General features: G+C 38.3%; 2 protein-coding genes across 2 annotated transcripts; both read left to right on the top strand.

Moving 5' to 3' along the window:
• Positions 1-1,944: 1,944 nt before the first annotated feature.
• On the top strand, positions 1,945-11,454 carry LOC135623809 (agamous-like MADS-box protein MADS4). The gene is made up of 8 exons (XM_065127185.1): positions 1,945-2,254; positions 4,655-4,733; positions 10,231-10,292; positions 10,386-10,485; positions 10,622-10,663; positions 10,752-10,793; positions 10,874-11,001; positions 11,093-11,454. The coding sequence occupies exons 1-8, from the start codon at positions 2,070-2,072 to the stop codon at positions 11,190-11,192; spliced, it is 738 nt and encodes a 245-aa protein (XP_064983257.1). The 5' UTR covers positions 1,945-2,069; the 3' UTR covers positions 11,193-11,454.
• A 540-nt stretch (positions 11,455-11,994) lies between these two features.
• On the top strand, positions 11,995-12,554 carry LOC135623811 (uncharacterized). The gene has a single exon (XM_065127186.1). It carries the CDS (start codon positions 12,190-12,192, stop codon positions 12,400-12,402), a length of 213 nt encoding a protein of 70 aa, XP_064983258.1. The 5' UTR covers positions 11,995-12,189; the 3' UTR covers positions 12,403-12,554.
• The last annotated feature ends 5,597 nt before the right edge of the window (positions 12,555-18,151 follow it).

Raw genomic sequence — 18,151 nt, 5'->3', positions numbered from 1 at the left:
AGACAAATTTGGGAATCATAAGGAAAGCAAAGGCTTTCTAATTTCTTTGTGGGAGTGCTAAGTCAAGTAGCTAAGACTACACATGACTCATTATTCTTCATTTAGCTTCCTTGTGACCTAGCTTTCAGCTAAAATGACCTAGTCATGCAATCTTCATCCTCCACATAAACAATGAGGGAACTACAAATAGGCAGAGATTTCAAACAGTGCAAGCTCAAGGATATTTATATCCATGTGGACCTTCCCTGCTCCTTTGAGATTCTTCTTATGGAGGTAAAAGTGAAGTTACTTTTTGACTTTGTATGCACTATGGATTGATTCCTAAGACTAAACCTATCAAAAGTAAAGCATCATTTAGCTCATTTTATCTCCAATTTGTGTAAGGTTTCCAAGCACTTAGTTTGCTCTTCTTCTGCCATTAGAATCTTTACTCTTCCTTGTATTTCCATATGTAGACTTAGGATGCATAAGTGATGGTGGAAACATCTAAGTGGATTAAAGAATGCTTGAGAATATTTGTCGATCATGACGTGTGACACACACTTGCATTGCCATTCATGACTAGTTGGCAGCTATCATATAATTGAGTTAACATTTGTTGAGAGATCTAATTTTCTCATCATCTTAGAGAACAAGCAACATCACACATCACCATACATCTTCTTTGCATCGATTAAAAGGCCAATTACATGCATTGGTCTATCTAAGCTACACATTATAAGTATATCAAGTATGAACACAGCGGGAAATTACAAAAAATTATTTACAAAGGTAAGTGACGAAGACGGGACTCGAGCGAGCTCACAAGGTCTTCATAATAATTATTATGAAAGTTGATGATAAGTATTTTGATTGTGCCATGAAATCCCAAACTGCTCAAACTAAATAGACCTATATAAAGGAATATATTCTCCAAATCATACCTCATATAATAAATATTCTCTAATCGTAGAATTATATAAAAGAGTCTCGGGTATAATTAACCATTCTCTTGCACATACAATATCACTTTTTAATATCAAATTAACCACTAGAGTCGTCTCATCTGGCACGCTCGTCCTGTCACTAATTTTGTAAACCATATACATTTAGATCGATCACATAAAAAAAAATTACCTAAGAAGAAAATGTCATTCGATCCTAACTTCAAGGGGTCTTACGCGACATATCCATCATATTATTAGTTTTTTAAAAATATCGAGAAGTTGGTATTATGATTTTTCACATTTGAAGCGAAGAATCTTATTTGATTTTGACAACCAAAAGATTTTTTTTTCTTCCGAAGATGTATCACATCGGACTAGACTTGACATACTAAATCAACAATCAAAATCGATAATAATAGAATCAAATATAATAATACACATCCAAAGAGTATACATACAGTGCAAGAGGCCCTCAGGAGATTGTTTTTATAATATTAGGTGGTAAAGAAATTATTTTATTTTATTTTATTTTATTTTATATATTTGACAGCCAAATATAAAATATCAAGTATACGCAAATCATTACAAGACCTACCTAATTCCCAAGTCTTCCTGCCGGCCAATCACACGCTTCCCTCCTCCCACGTCCAAGGTTTTCGTGTCAACATGTTGTGTCCCTGTCTTTTCTCTTCCCGACACGTACCCACTCCCAGGGGACCCACTCCTTGAATTCCACTGTCACCGCCACCTGTCCAAGTCAGTCTTCGGCTCATTGTTAAGCTTCTGCTTACCTCTCTACAACTATCCGCATAATATCACCATAAGCATCCATCATCCGCGGTCCAATTTTCCATTCGGCTCATATCAACCGCATATCTCGTGTCCGCAAGAGATTGATATGCGGAAACCTCTGAGTATGAGAGTTTCCGGAGGTTAAAAGGGTGATGAGATGTTAGGGTTAATGGACGTCTCCCTCCCCTTCCGTTTTGCCTATAAATGGCAAATGGGTTTTGGCTTCTTCTCCTTCCCTTCTCCAGTCCGAAAGCTCTCTCTTTAATCCTTCCTTCCTTCTTCTTCTTCTTCTTCTTCTTCTTTTCGATCTGGTTCGTTTCTTTGGGGTGGTTGTTGGAGGAGGAAGAGGAGATGGGGAGGGGGAGAGTGGAGCTGAAACGGATCGAGAACAAGATCAACAGGCAGGTGACCTTCGCGAAGCGCAGGAACGGGCTGCTTAAGAAGGCCTACGAGCTGTCGGTGCTCTGCGACGCCGAGGTCGCCCTCATCATCTTCTCCAACCGCGGGAAGCTCTTCGAGTTCTGCAGCAGCTCCAGGTGCGTGGCCGGGAGAAAAGTGCTGGGAAAAAATGTCTTCTTTTCGCTCGATCGGTGCTTTCTTTTGCTTGCTACGATGGGTTTCCGGTTTGGGCTCTTTCCAAGCTTGGATCCTTCTGATAGGTTTCCGGTTTCGTGAAAATAATGGGAATTTGATAGGATCTGAGGGTCAAATAGCACAAAATCATGCATAGCGGATTTGTTTTCTGATTTCGTTCGACTGCTTCCGGGATTTCGTTCTCGCAAAAGATCTGGATGTTTTGTTAGTAGTTTGATGTCATGGAGAAGGATAAATCCCTTAAAAAACAAAATTTTTGATGAGGAAGCAAACAAATATTAGCTTTCTTCTGTTTTCCTTACGATCTTTCTCTGTATCTCTATGGCGAGAAAACTGTTTCATTCCTTCTCTTTTTATTTACCCTGGCTAATGATCGGATCATTTAAGCCTTCGTGATCATACACGGAATTCTAAGCTTCTTTTCCCCTTGCGTTGCACCGGCTCTCGACATCTGGAGTCGGCTTGGAAAGTAGAATTCAAGATGTTGTCGATGATATTTACTTCTTCCTATATACTTTTGCCTATTCACTCTTTGCAAGAATTATCTCACACGAATCTATTGCTTCTTTGGTCGGTCTTTCTGTGGTCTAAGAGAAATGTCTACCAAACACCTCTGGATTATCTTCGTCTATATTTCTTTGAAGTTTTAGGTTTGTGACGATTTCATTTTGTTCTGATGAAGATTAAAGTTTGTCGTGGTTAAAGATCGGTAGAAGGCATTAATTCAGGGTACAGATATGCTCAAATCGATCTCATTTTGTACATGTGACTGCATGATTCATACAGCACAGCTAAAGTACCATCACAGTTGTCATTCTTCCGAAGAACTTAGAGTTTTAGCTCTCCCTGTAAGAAACCGTCTCGTCTGTCACCAGTCTTGTCTTTTGGTCCTTTCGTTTCAGAGGTTCCTCGTAACCATGCCATTCCTTTTGTTTTCTTGAAACCCTTTAGATCTTGCAGAAAGGTCCTCCATTGTCTAGATTTCAGTGTCTGAAGAAGGGGATTTTTACGTGGATATAACCATTTGGTACAAGCGTGAGCTTTCAAGTTGTTTCCATGGTTTTCCTGCAAACACTTCTTTTACGATTTGACCACCATTTATGCAACATCTACTGTTATTTTCATTGTGAGGGAATACAAGTAACCCACGTACGTTAGCTTGCAATAAAATTTCCAAAGTTGAAGCATTTGATTTGGTAACAAATATATAATTTATTTAGAAACATTAATTCATAGAAAGGGTTGTCTCAATTTTGAAAAAAATCATGCTCAATAAAAATCAAACAAAAGTTTCTCGACAAGAACAAAACAACTTTGTTGGAGATGTCAAATACTACACACATTCCACATCTTCTTGATTTGAAAGTCACATTCCATCACACAAGTGAGACCCACAACACTCTGGAGTCTTGTTGTGGTGTTCCTATGTGATTCTTCTGGTAGTCTCTTTTTATTTTGATAATGTTGATTTCAATTTACAAAACTTTATTGAAGTTACTTATATCTTCTATGTCAAACTGATGTAGTACTAATTCAGTGACAGGTGAGGTTATTATGCTTATAGTTTCTGATGCCCTCAAAAAGCTGTGTGACAATTGCAGAACAATTAAACAAATTATATTGTAGTAAAGTACTCAATGAAATTGATGGGCTTGAAGAGAAATGTATTTCCTCAAGTTATTGAGTGACTAGATTGAGTTGTCCATTTGTGAATATTCCATCTAAAATTCATGGACTTGATCATTATTTAAATGCCATAAGCTGCTGCATACTGAAGAGAATTAAATATATGAAGATTAAAGATGAGAAACATCTAACAACGAGGCAATTTCCAAGTTTCACTATCTATGATTTTCATCAGTTCTGTGAAGTTAATTCTTGCTTTATAAATAAGCAGTTTTGTGAATCTATTTGTAGTGAGATTCTTGTAATTCTACAAGATGAGCATATAATTTGACATCAGGATCTTAATTTTGGAGCGACAAAGAGGAATTAACGTATATTTATCTTTCAACAAAAACAACAGCACCCACAAAGCTGTAAAGATATATTAATCTTTATAAGGAAAATTGTCTGAATGGAAGAAAATAAATGACGATTGATGACTTGAGAGTAAATGGTGGACTTTTATCAGGAAACATTTTGCATATTTATTGTAAAAAGGGACTAATCTTTGTTCCAAACCATGTTGATGACAATACTTTTGTTATTGCCTTGCAGATGTTGGCCAACTGTAATCTTCTTAATTTTCCTTTTGATTATGATACTGTACCTTTTTTTTTCTATAATACACAATGCATATTTAAAGTTTGACCTTTTTTTTTATCCTAATTTAATAATAGTATGTTGAAAACACTGGAGAGGTACCAAAAATGCAATTATGGGGCACCGGAGACAAATGTCATATCAAGGGAGACTCAGGTAAATAGATCCTTTGACCAGACTTCTTGCACTAAATATTAGGTTAGTCTTATTCTCTAAAAGGAAATGAATGACATGTAATTTGGTTTATATGCCATCAATTAAAAAAAATCGATGATAATTGTGTAGCAGTTATGTGATGCTTAAGCAATTCAACATTTAGACTTATTTGTCATGATGCCAATGGTATCATTAGTGGCTGCTTTGAACATGGGAAAGTAAAATAAGGAACTTTCTTATGTAGGCTTAACTCCATAGTAATGACATCAACAATATTATTCATCAATGTTTTCTTGAAAGGTTGGATGTGAATATAAGTTACTATGTGTAATTCTCTTGAAATGTATCATAGTAGGAAAATTATAATATCTCCACATTGATAGCATCATTAAAATTACATAGGTGTACAAGATTGTTGAGAGGTCAAAGTAAGTCACTTGTAAGAAACACTACATGTTGAGGAAATTGTGTGGAATTTTAATGTATTTCATGCTCTACATTGGACCGTTAGAATAGAGGTTCCTGCAAATACCTATATGCTTGTCTTTTTAGCTTAATAATTGGTATCATTTGCACGATTGCGTGTAGTTAGTTTTCTAAGTTCTGTAATTTCTTATCTTGTCAGTTTATGCTTATTTAATGAAATGAAAGCAAATAAGACTCCAGAGATTATAATAGCTAGATGATTCACAATGCACAAATAAGTTTGTAGCATGGAAATCCCAAGAAAGGGGTGTGCCTGATGACATTGTATTATAGTCGTAATTTACTTTAAAATACTATGATTTTTCTCAGTATGTGCGCAAGAAAAACAACAATGATTTCATGGTGCCCCTTTTAATTTCTAATATTCTGTGTTTAAGTTTTGAGTTACTTAGTCACATAAATAAAAATATCTGTAATGCTAACATGTGCAATTTATCTACCTATGATGCAAATAAGTGTCTGCTCTAATATAGAGTAACCTATTCCATAATCTTAGTCAATTAGAATGCCATAATGAAGCCAAAAGCCAAAGCATATTCTATAATGTTTTTTAGTGAGAGAGTGGTGTTACATATTGATGCCAAAAATTACTGCAAAATGTTAGGGTGATAGCAAGTATTAAAGAATTATGTTTTAAGAGTTTGATAAAGTTTAAAAAATGTTGTGGTATTGGAGGAGAGAAATTAAAAGTGGGAGACAATGCTAATGGAACTGTAAACTTGTTACAGAAGTACGTCCAGAAAATGCATTTTGGTAAATTAACTTATAACTAGCTGACCATTTTCTTTATTGTAGTATTTCATAGGAATAAGAGCATGACTTTTACCCCTTAATTATTTTATTGTTGCAACCAAACGTTCAATTTAAATCAGTCTAATAAAGTAGGCTAGAAACTCATTAAATGTCTAAATTGTTCTTTTGATCATAGTCTTTTTTTTCCCAAAAAATAAAATAAAATAACTCTAAAAAGTACTAGTACAACTTTGACTATGCTCATCCAGAGCGTAACAATACATATAGATCAGGTGGCCAATTAGCATTTCACAATTGATCTAACCTAGATGATATTATGTAAGGGGCCAATCAGTGCTTACATTTATTTCCTTGTCTATATACCTGAGAAAACTCTATCCTAATAAAATTTTCACATAATAATAATAAGTTTGGAAAGACAATCACAAGACAGACATGGAGAAGCCTCCTCCTTCAATATCTTGATCAAAGGCTTATTGTCTGTTTCAACCATGAGATATTGATCAATCTTTTTAGCTAAGAACTATATTGCACTATATGTTTGGATCTCTGGAAATCTAATCCTCTTCGAGATAATATGCAGTCAGGAGGAACTTAGCCAACTATTCATTCATCACCAGCACCTGTCTCCACTTAGCCTTCACTTAATCAAATATCAAGAATGCCCCATCACATCTCACTACTAGTACTATCATTATGTACTCTTTTTATCAAGATTTGTACATTAAAGATCAAGATTTTCCTCGGAATTGGGATTTCCCATATATCACACAAACACACACATATATATAAATAAATATAATAAAAGAAGATATGTGATGAGATGGTTTTGCTTTATTCTTGTCAGGTGATGTCCATTCTCAGAAATCTAGCTAAGAATGATCAATATCAAAGACTAGGAACAGTCCATGTAAGAAACCTTACATATGTCATCAATTATTCCCATAAATAGAGTTTAAAGGAAAATTTCTTTAATCTTATCCTTTTTAAAAAATGAATATTTGATGTATGATGCAATTAAGTCACAACAAGTATGGAAAACTGATGAAGGATTAATATATTATTCACCTTTAAGTTAAATTTATTAAAAAAATAAAATATCTAAATTTTATTATAATAATTTTTTTATAAAGAGTGAGTGACAAAAACGAGTACCTTGTGATATATTGTCAAAATTTTATCAGCATGACACTTTTTCTTACAACATTAGCATAAGTGACTAACTAACTACATAGGGCTCTTTTGGTTTATTTGGATAAGTTGGGGGTTTATTACAATAATATATCATACAAAGATATATGCAAACATTTCAGATTCCAAGCATAAGTTGTTGGATGGTAGCAAATTTTCTGATCACAATTTTAAAGAGATTTCTTTTCCTTTCAAAACCATACCAAGGGTTCATATCTTGATTTTGAAGTTAACAAGATGACAGTTCTGTAACAAAAACTCACTGTCTTGGCACGTGGTAGAAACTTTGTTCCATCTGATTATGCCTTTCGTTTTCATGATACTAAACATTGAATAAATAGGGTAAAAGAAGAATCAGGATTGTTGCTTCTCGAAAATGTTACATTCCAGAGTCTGAATGAAAGTTTATATTTTCAATTTACTTTATGATATTTGATTGTTTAATCTTGAAACTTTGTTTACCATGTCATGGTGACTGAATTTGAAAGTAACATGTAATATTTCATCTTTTAGAGAGCACATATTTCCTTTTCAATTAAATTACAAATGCTTTATACCATGCAAACATGAAATTTTCAATAAATATTGTATGATTTGCAGCCTATTTCTTGTCCTCCTCTTTTTTTAAATTCATTATTGCACTATTCTTATAATTATATATAGTATCTTTTATTAAGCTGTTAAAGCTTGATGTTTCATTATTAGAATTGCCTGCAAAAAAACCTTAGGATTCTTGCACACATATCCCTTCCTAGTTTACTTGATTACTTGATATTCGCTAAATTTGATATTTTGCACTTAAATATATGCAATGATTACTGTCCTTTGCGCAACTGACCTTTTGAACATTAAAATCTTGATACCCTCCATCAAATGAACAATTATGTCATTGAAATCTTTTGCATTAATATCCAGATAATTTTGATGCAAAAGACCACTGATTCCATATTATAGTTATTCACATATGACTCTGCAAGGTTACAAAGAGCAATATTGCCTAAATGTAACACAAGTTAAAGAGACATACAAGTAAGTTTCATAATAATTGTTTGTAGTAGTTGTGTAAATATATTGCAGTTTCGTGTGTTCTGTGTAATTGAAAATAGTCATTTGCAAGATCTTGGCAGAGACAAGGAAGCACTTTGCCCCGACCTCTAAGCAATCTTAGTTGACATGATTATCGAACCTAGAAAATCTGAGGAATTAACATCTATGGGAGAAAAAAAAATATATGAAAATACAAGCATAAAGGTGATTTTTTGAAGCTTGTTTAATCAAAATTTCAAGACTAGCAGTTTATTACTTATCTTTCTTTTTAGGTCATATAAGCTTTGACTGTATCATGTTACGTTTATCAAATGTATGTACAATTGTGCACATAATTAGAAAGGTTTATGATATAAGTAAACAACTCATTTTTCTGGCTCTAAATAATGGTTTCTAGTGCTGCCACTTTAGTCGTGGGCCATGTATGCAACTATGAGTTTTCAAGGGCTCTATACAAGAAAAATATTATAATATTGCTGTCTTTTTAAAATTGAAACAAACCTTTGTGATTTTGTCTTTCATAGTTATCATATGGTTAGGTTAGAATACATGTTTATTATGTGACTGGTGTGAGCATGAAAAGCTTTATACATAATATGTGGTGGATATTTCGTAAGTAATTTCATATCACCCAAAATAAAATTTTAGGTATTGCTCATGGGTGTCTTTTATGAAATAAGAAGGTAGAGCCATTTCAAGGAAAGTAAATAAAAATTCCTTCAGGAATAAATTCGTCTTTCGTTACGTCTTCAAGATCGGTTAATTTTTGCATAAATATCTGGCTGCTTTTTTACATTACATCGGCAGCTTGGTTGCAGTTGATGAACTTCAATTAGTAGTCTGGATGTTTCTCACTATTTATCTTCAGTGGTCCGACCTCTTTGCTTATAAAGATAAAGCTGTTTATATTGATTCTCTCTAGATCTTACATAATCGAAAAACTTGTACCTTGAACTACCTTCTTTTTCTTAAAATTTAGCAAAATTATTTTTTTTTATCACTTCTTTGGTCTTGTCCCATTTATGTTATCTGGAGAAACATGCTAGTAAATACAATTGGTCACCCTATAAGTCAAGAGAAGCTGGTAAATGGATAAGTGAATGTGGGAGTTTCTAGACAATAATCACCCTAAAACAATAGTTTGTTCTGAGTTAATGTAAGGATTGTTTCTTTTGATTACCATTGTTGGTATACTTTTCCAGTTCCACTAATGGCTTCTCCTGAAGTTTTAGAGTATGAATGACATCCTCTCTAATTTGTTGTTTGCCTGGAGATGTTATTATAGAGAATCAAAATATGTAGTGCGCAAAACTTGATTAAGTTTCTACTATCTTTTATTGTTTTCAAGCTACATTATTCGGTTCTCGAATCTCAAAAACTGGAGGAACTTCAAAATACTTTCTGACTCAAGTTCAAAGGTCATCATCCTATGAACATCCAATCTTGTAAATTTTGGCCATCATACCAAAATTGAATGAGAGAAGCTAGTTATGATGCTTTTAAAGATTAGATAGCAAGTCAGGATTGCACCAACAGAACAAAATGTCAAATTTTTAACTGAGCTCGAGTTCTAAGTTATATTGCTAATAATTGACTTATATATGTGAACTATAGATAGCATGAATCTAGGGCACAGGTGTTAGTGTGAAAGACATTGCTAGAATGTGGAATATTGTGTGATAATTGACCTCTTTTCCTATCATGTATGATCCTTAGCCAGCAAAATGCTACTAAAGTAATGTCAGAAAATTTCTTGAGAAGATGATGGATATTAAGAAATCATAAAGGAGTGGCAATAAAAGAGAACAGATGAAACCATCAAAGGCCTCGGTACAAATGACCACATGATTGATTGAAGTTTAGTGGCTACCATGTAATTGATCTGCATTGAGTTTGATGGTTACAATATCCATCTCTATAGAATAGGATTGACGTTCTTACATCTTGTTTTGGCAAAGTCAGGGTAGTCAGTATTATAATGATTGACATTCTTCTTACATCTTGTTTTGGCAAAAATCAGAGTAGTCAGCAAGAATACTTGAAGCTGAAGGCCCGTGTCGAAGCCTTGCAGAGATCACAAAGGTGACATCTTACTGTTCTTCTTCGCACATTAGAAACACAGCTTTTACTGGAATGCTGAAAGACGTTAATGGAGTAATTCGTTTTGGGTTGTAGAAATCTGCTAGGTGAAGATCTGGGGCCCCTCAACATCAAAGAGCTCGAGCAACTTGAGCGCCAACTTGATGCATCATTAAGACAAATAAGATCAACACGGGTAATGCTCATTCTTACAAGTTCATACTTTTTATGGCCACTCAGCTTGTTCCTAATCGATAGATGATCATCCATTAACTACTTGTTCGGATGCCAAAAACATCATCTCTGAACTGTGAACTTGTCTATTCCAACAGACTCAGTACATGCTCGATCAGCTGACGGATCTCCAAAGACGGGTATCATCACCTGCACAACAAAATGAATTGTCCGTGAGCACCATCCACACTTGTATCTTTCCATCTAACACTGCTCGTCTGTCGACAGGAGCAAATGCTGTGCGAAGCAAATAAAGCCCTGAAGAGAAGAGTAAGTAGTTCTCTTACTTCCGTCCTAACTTAGCCAACATCGAGAAAGCTTTGCCATGGTTTGCATGTGACACTTGGCAGTTGGAGGAGAGCAACCAAGCCAACCAGCAACAACTGTGGGATCCCAACACCTACGGCCGCCAGCAACCTCAACCGCAGGGTGACGGCTTCTTCCAACCCATAGACTGTGAACCTACTCTCCAAATCGGGTACCTCCTCCACTCGTGTGCATCGATCTGTGGTGTGAGCCACGCATGCAAGATGGTGGCCAAGGCCATGATTTGTTTCTTTCTTCTCCAGGTATCATCCAGATCAAATGGCCATTGCAGCAGCAGCTGCTGCTGCTGCTGCTGCTGGCCCAAGCGTCAGTAACTACGTGCCAGGAGGATGGCTTGCATGAGCGAGAAGAGTTCGAGTTCGAGTTCGAGTTCTCGCCGTCGCCGTTCATCGTGCCTTAAGTGGGGTGTTGTACGTCACTAGCGAACGCTCCTATTTCTTGTGCTATTATTGCTGTGGTTGTAATTGGGTATATAGTCCTGTTGATGAACTGCTATCATAAAGAACTCGTCTATGTGCGTACGTGATCTTAAATTGGAAGTCCTTATGGATGAACCTGTTGTAATATTTATTTTTGATTAGAATTATCGGATGGTTGAGATGGACGGCGTAGATCTCACAGTCCACACACGAATCAGGAGAGCACTCCAGCAGGAACACGTGGTGAGCCTAAGCAGCACGTGGTGGCAAGCGCGGAGGCGCCTCCTTGTGACCACCGCACTCGCTGACGTCGACTGCACCGACCGACAATTATGTATTTTCTATTTTTAATTAAAATGATTTAAAAGAAAAAAAGATAATTTAAAATAAAAAAATGTTTTTTAAACTCAAAAAATAATCATCAAATTATTCAGATTCGATTTGGAATCAATGAATCACCCAATCGATTTAATTTCAATTAAACTCAAACTATTCTTTCATGTCAGTATATATTATTATTATCTGTTTCAGGTATTATTAAAGAAAAGGAAAAAAAAAAAAAGAAGCAAGGAATCACATTTCCCAACTTTGCCTACAGTGTAAGAAAGGCAGTCTTCATGGAACGACGAGGCTCGACTTGGCTTTTCGGCACTGTCATCTCCACATCCATTGCCTGTCGTCTCTCAAGAAAAGAATCCCTAAAGCGGCCAATAACCAAATGAATCAGTGCAAAGCTTGCATTCCACGAACCCTAAAGCAGCGTTCCCATCTCTTTTCCCATCCCTCTCCTCCTTTTGTTCGCTTTAAGCTTTCTTACCGCTTAAGTATTGCAGCTTTCTCCGTGTCTCTCTTCATCATCATCTCCATTCCCTCTTGCTCGAAGAAGGAAACACAAGCTGTAGTAGCAACAGGCGAGAGACATGGCTGCCGACTGGGGGCCTGTGATCGTGGCCGTCATCCTCTTCATCCTCCTCTCACCGGGGCTGTTGTTTCAGCTACCAGCGAGAACGAGGGTGATCGAGTTCGGCAACATGTACACCAGCGGAATCGCGATTCTGGTCCACAGCATCATCTTCTTCGTCATCTTGACCATCCTGGTGATTGCTATAGGCGTCCACGTGCACGCTGGCTAGTAGATGATCAAAGTCCTTTTTTTGGGTTTCGCCATGATTTTGTTTCGGTCCGTCACGCATGTAAACCTTCTTATTGTCAGTCAACTGTAATCTGTGGAATAATGGATGATGAACTCGAGTTGAAGAATGGTGAGGCTGCTGCTCTTCTACCAGTCGGCTCAATGCCTTCATCAGTTTCACATATATAAGTCTCCTTTGGTTGTGTTCGTGTAAGGAAGCACCTTCGGTTAGGGATGGATCTTCACCTACGGCTTGAGCTCTGCTTAGAATAGTTGGCGCTCCTAATCAAAGGTCTTACTCGCATCTCGGAGACTTGCTTGTTTGCTTTGGATCGAGCATTTCCCGAAAAGAACGGCCTTGACACGTTTAACCTGAGGATCGAGTACTGGAATCAGCATGAATGAGGTCATTGGATTAGGTTTTTCTTTCTTTATGATCTTTCTTTTAAGAATCAAAGTTGAGCTGCACACGTATACCATAAGTGGGCATCTTCTGGTTTTGTTAGCTTATTCTTTTTATGATTTATGACTGGGCTTCATAATGGTTTCATTATAAAATTATATATTATTAAATATATGTTATATGTTTATAAGAAATATATTAACGATCAATCATCATCCAACACATAATCACTGCATAAAAATTATTATAAAAAAAAAATCTGAGTCAGCTTTCACTCGTCTACCCGTGTAGACAAAAGTCTAAGGTAGGTCATTCGAGGCTATCTTCCCTTGTTACCCACGTGGACAAAACGTCAAGAGACGGGTGTTGGAGCAGTTACAAGTTGTCCCCGAAAAGATCAGGTATAAAAGTTAATCCATGACACGACATTACGGAGCTCTTTTCCAAAAAAAAAAAAATCATATACAAGTTTTTAGTGACTAACTTGAGCATCATATGGATTGGATCGAAAAAAAAAATTTCGACATCGATCTTAGTGCAGGTGGCGTAGAACCTCAGGAGGGAGCTTGGCACATCCACCTCGGACACTCCTATGCCTTCGAGTTTGGACCATGTCGGGTTGACTTAGACGTCGACATCAATTTTTCCTAGTATTTTGGTGCTAGGAGGATATGATGTCGTAGGAATGTCCATCCGTCAATTCTCCTAACGAATGCTCTAGCGAGAAGGCCCTATCTCCATCCCATAACACTTTTACTCAAGAAGAGCAGCTATCATCCCTCTCCCACATGGATGACACCTCACGCCAAGACTCGGGCTGACGTCAGTTGCCCCAGATGACGCCTCACGCCTCGATCGACCCGACAGCACCTGGTCAGCTCGAGCCGGAATGCCGACCGAGGCACATTAACATCCTGCTCAGGCTCGGTCCTTCACGCCACGCCAACACCAGTGTCAAACGCTACCAGGAGTACGAGTCTGCCTCCTGCAAGCGGGCACATCAGGAAACAGTAAGCTTCCCTATAAATACCCTCGCATCCTGAACGAAGAACGAGGGGAAGAAGGAGACACAACTTAGCTATAGAAACCCCCTACGACTACTCACTAACTTGATTGTCGAAGGGGTTGGGTCGAGGTTCCCAACTCGACCTGTGTGCAGGGACAAAAGATGGAGCTCCTTCCCCCGAACACCCAGGAGAGGAACCTCCACCCCCCGGAGAAGCCCGGCGAGCTCCCACGCGACCCGATCAGCACGACCGATCGCCTTGGCAACCCGGAGGGACGCCGAACAAGATCCCCCCATCATTCGGACCTGAACCAAGCTGCATCGGCCCCGAGGCCACGACTCGAAGTTGTTTACACCAACAGTCATCATCTTAGCCGTGATCAATATCTCAACTCCCACTAGCTCAAGCGCCTATCGGGATCCCCCACCCAATGCAATGTTAGCATCTTAGGATCGCCTAAGGCTTGTGGAATTGCTGATCGAAACAACACCTCACTCCCAAATTGTGAAATTCAATGTATCATCACGCTATCACTCTGCTGTGCCCGAATCCGAGACCCAGTCAACAGATTTGATAGATGACACATTGAAGATCCATCTATAGCAAATGGGCTAATGCTTATAAGAGATGCACCAAGAATTCTAGCAATCTAGAGTGGAAATGTCGAACGATCCCACCTTAAGTCAGTCCCCATTCATTCAGAACATCAAAGGGAAGCCAATCTCGATGAACTTTCGCCTTTTGTCATTGGAGATCTTTAACGACAATATTGACCCAATGGAGCATACTACCGCCTTCCGTATGCCACTGTACAACACCTCGTATGTCTTAATGTGTCGTGCATTCCTTATAATGTTAAGAGGCTCAACATGAGAATAGTATACTCACTTGAAGCTGCTCTCGGTCGTTTCCTTTGCTTAGCTCACAAAGGAGTTTGAGTTTTACTTCCTTAGGAATGTGTGCTCAAGGCCATCAGCAATAATGCTTCTTGGACTTAAGCAAGAGAAGGAAGAAATACCCTTTGACTTCATCGTTGGATTTACAAATGAGATCCAAGATGAGCAAGAAGCTCATCTATTGCATGTAATATAGGCCTTTATAATGGGGCTCAAGTCCTCTTGCTTTTTCTTGTAATTAGTGGAGAGGTCATTGGCGGTGATACCCACAGTGCTCTTGAGGGCCGACCAATATATTGTCGTGAAGGCAATGGTCTCGAGTAAGCATTAGAGACACGCAAAAGATCGAGACATGAGTGACTGCTGTCAGCCCCGACCCTGAGGTCACCATGGTGAAGAAGAAATGATCGACTTGAGCTGCCTCACCTTAGATCCAAGTCAACTCCCTTGAACATGACTAGAACTAAAGTTTTTTTTATAAATAAAGAAAAAAGGTCTCTTGAAAAACCCTCAACCGATAAAGACACCGTTGGAGAGGAGGAAGAAATTTAAGTACTATAGCTTTCACTACAACTATGGCCTCAACATGGAAGATTGTCGTAATTTGAAGGAGCAAATCGAATAACTCATTCATCGGGGTCACCTCAAGAGGTTTGTTCGAAGGCACCAGGAACATACACCCTGACCTAAGGGGCCAATGAAAAGAAAAATTGACATCATCATCAGTGGACCTACGTTGGGAGGAGACAACTCCTCATGTCACAAAGCCTACACCCGAGTTACCATCGAGAAGCGCTTGAGGTATGAAGACGACTCACAAATAACCTTTAAGGAAAAAAAAATAGAGTAACTTTGACCTAATCACGACGATGCCTTAGTGGTCTCCGTGAGGATGATTAATGCTCGTGCGAAGAGCGTCATGAATGACATAAGTAGCCCTACTAATATCCTCTACTTTGATATTTTTTGAAAACTTAGACTCTCGGCTAATGATCTCACCGTTATGATTTCTTCGCTAATAGGGTTCACCGACGACTCCATCTTTTCTCTCGAGACTATGAGCTTGCATGTCATATTTGGGGATGAGCTCTACTCTAAAACGATAATGACCAAATTCATGGTGGTTTGGTATCCCCTCAATGTACAGTATAATTATAGGTCGACCAATGCTCAATAGGTTGAGGGCAATAGTGTGACCTACCACATGGTGATGAAATTCCCAACAAGAACCAATGTCGGAGAACTGAGAAGTAACTCAAGGGAATTGCACCAATGCTATCTAATGATGATCACCCTACCGAAGAAAGCTTGGCCTAAGGTGCCGCCAATAGACCCTCGGAAGTTCGCCAAGCCCCTCCCACATCCGGAGTCGATAGAGTCCCTGATTGAGACAAAACACTTCTCTAACAATGAGGCTGAATACAAAGCACTTCTCTCAAGACTCCAACTCTCAAAAGAGGTTCAAGTCTAAGACTTGACGGTGTTTAGTGATTCATAGCTAGTTGTGAGCTAGGTGGAGGGGAGCTACAAAGCCCCAAAAGTAACTATGGTAAAGTACCTTGCTGAGGTGTGGAGGTTAGTTCACAATGTATCTTGACTCAACATGTTACGGGTCCCTTAGGCAGAAAATGCCCAAGCTGATGCAATCGCTAGGTTAGCCTCCACCCAAGCTATGAGGGAGAGTTAGTGAATGGTCGAGACATTACCGACACAAACTATTGAAAAGCACAAAGTGTCCATGGTCGGGGAGGAGTTGAGCTGGATGGACAAGATCCTACGTTATAAAAAAGATGGGACGCTCTCGATTGATCCCTCGATGACTCATAAGTCAAGCATCATTAAGCATTATATTGCATAATTAACGATTATTTGTATCGTAGATCCTTCATCCAACCATTCATCCGAAGCCTGACACCCCAAGAGGCTGAGAGGGTGCTCATCGAGGTGCATGAAGGTGTTTGCGGGGAGTACATAGATAGGCGAACTATTACATTCAAAGTACTTTGGCAAGGGTTCTACTAGCCGATATTAAGCAATGATGCAATTGCTTATGCTTAGAGGTGCCACAAGTGTCAAAAAGTTTGCTCAGATACAACACAAACTTATGGTCCCTCTGAGTACAATTGACTACGCATGGCCCTTCGCCCAATGGAGTATAGACCTCTTAGGACCCTTTGCACCAGTCTCAGGTCAATGAAGGTTCCTCATCATGGAGTGGACTATTTCATGAAATGGGTGGAGGTCAAGCCACTAGCATTGATCATCGAGAAGCAAGCTGAAGGATTTGTGTGTAAGAACATCATCACCCATTTCGGAATCTCAAGGACCCTCATCACCGACAACGAGGCTCAATTCAATAATATAAAATTCAAAAAGTTCTACCAATATTATGGGATTCAATTGAGGTTTAGCTCGATGGCTCATCCCTAAACCAACGGTCTCGTCAATGTCACCAATCAAGCCATTCTTGAAGGATTAAAGAAGAGAGTCAATGGAGCCAAGGGTACTTGGGTGAATGAGTTGCTAAGCATTCTAAAGGCCTCTTGGATGACACTAAAGATCGACTTGGGAGAACCATCATTCAGCTTGGCATTCGACACTAAATTTATCCTGTCATCTAAGATAGTCTTCTTGACATCTCAGATTGAGAGCTTTGACGAAGAAACCTCCAACGAGGGACTTTGGGCCGAGCTCAATATGATCAGTGAAGTTAGAGCCAAATCACACCTATGGGCACTAAGATACAAATGCGCGATGACCAGACTATACGATTGAGGAGTCCATCTTCGAGGGGTCGGACTAGGAGACCTAGTGCTCCAAAAAAACTAAGGTTAGCGACCCAACCAAGCCTCGAGAAAACCTGGTGCCAAACTCGGAATGGTTTTACCGGCTCATCAAAATCATTTGAGAAGAAACATATCGCCTCGGGATAACATAGGGTGTGGTGTTATCGACAACAACGTGACACATTATAAACTTAAAGAAGTTCTATCCATCAAGGATATTGGCTTGCCAAACTTAAGGACTCGTAGGTTGTATCTTTAGGGTAACAAATGAAAAGAAAGTTTCAATACTCTAATAAACCTTATTGCCAACTTGGACCGTTTCAGATATATACATCCGACTTGTTTGCTTTGGATCAAGCAATTCCAGAAAAGAAAGGCCTTGATCAAGCCCCTTGAAACATTCAACCTTTGTAGGATCTAATACTGGAATCAGCATGAATGAGGTCATTGGATTAGGCTTTATTTTTCTTTATTATTATTATTATTATTTTTAATCTTAGTTGGTTTTGTTAGCTCATTCATTATGGTTTATGAGTAGGCTTCATGATGGTTCCATTATGAAATTATATATTATAAAATATGTGTTACATGTGCAATTAATTTTGTAAGAAAAAACCCTGCTGTACAATCAATCACAAGGTAAGAAGAGAAATCTTGC

The sequence above is a fragment of the Musa acuminata genome, chromosome BXJ2-9 (assembly GCF_036884655.1).
Source record: "Musa acuminata AAA Group cultivar baxijiao chromosome BXJ2-9, Cavendish_Baxijiao_AAA, whole genome shotgun sequence".
NCBI lineage: Eukaryota > Viridiplantae > Streptophyta > Magnoliopsida > Zingiberales > Musaceae > Musa > Musa acuminata.
Note: the sequence above shows the minus strand (reverse complement) of the source record. Positions and strands in the feature narration are given on the sequence as shown.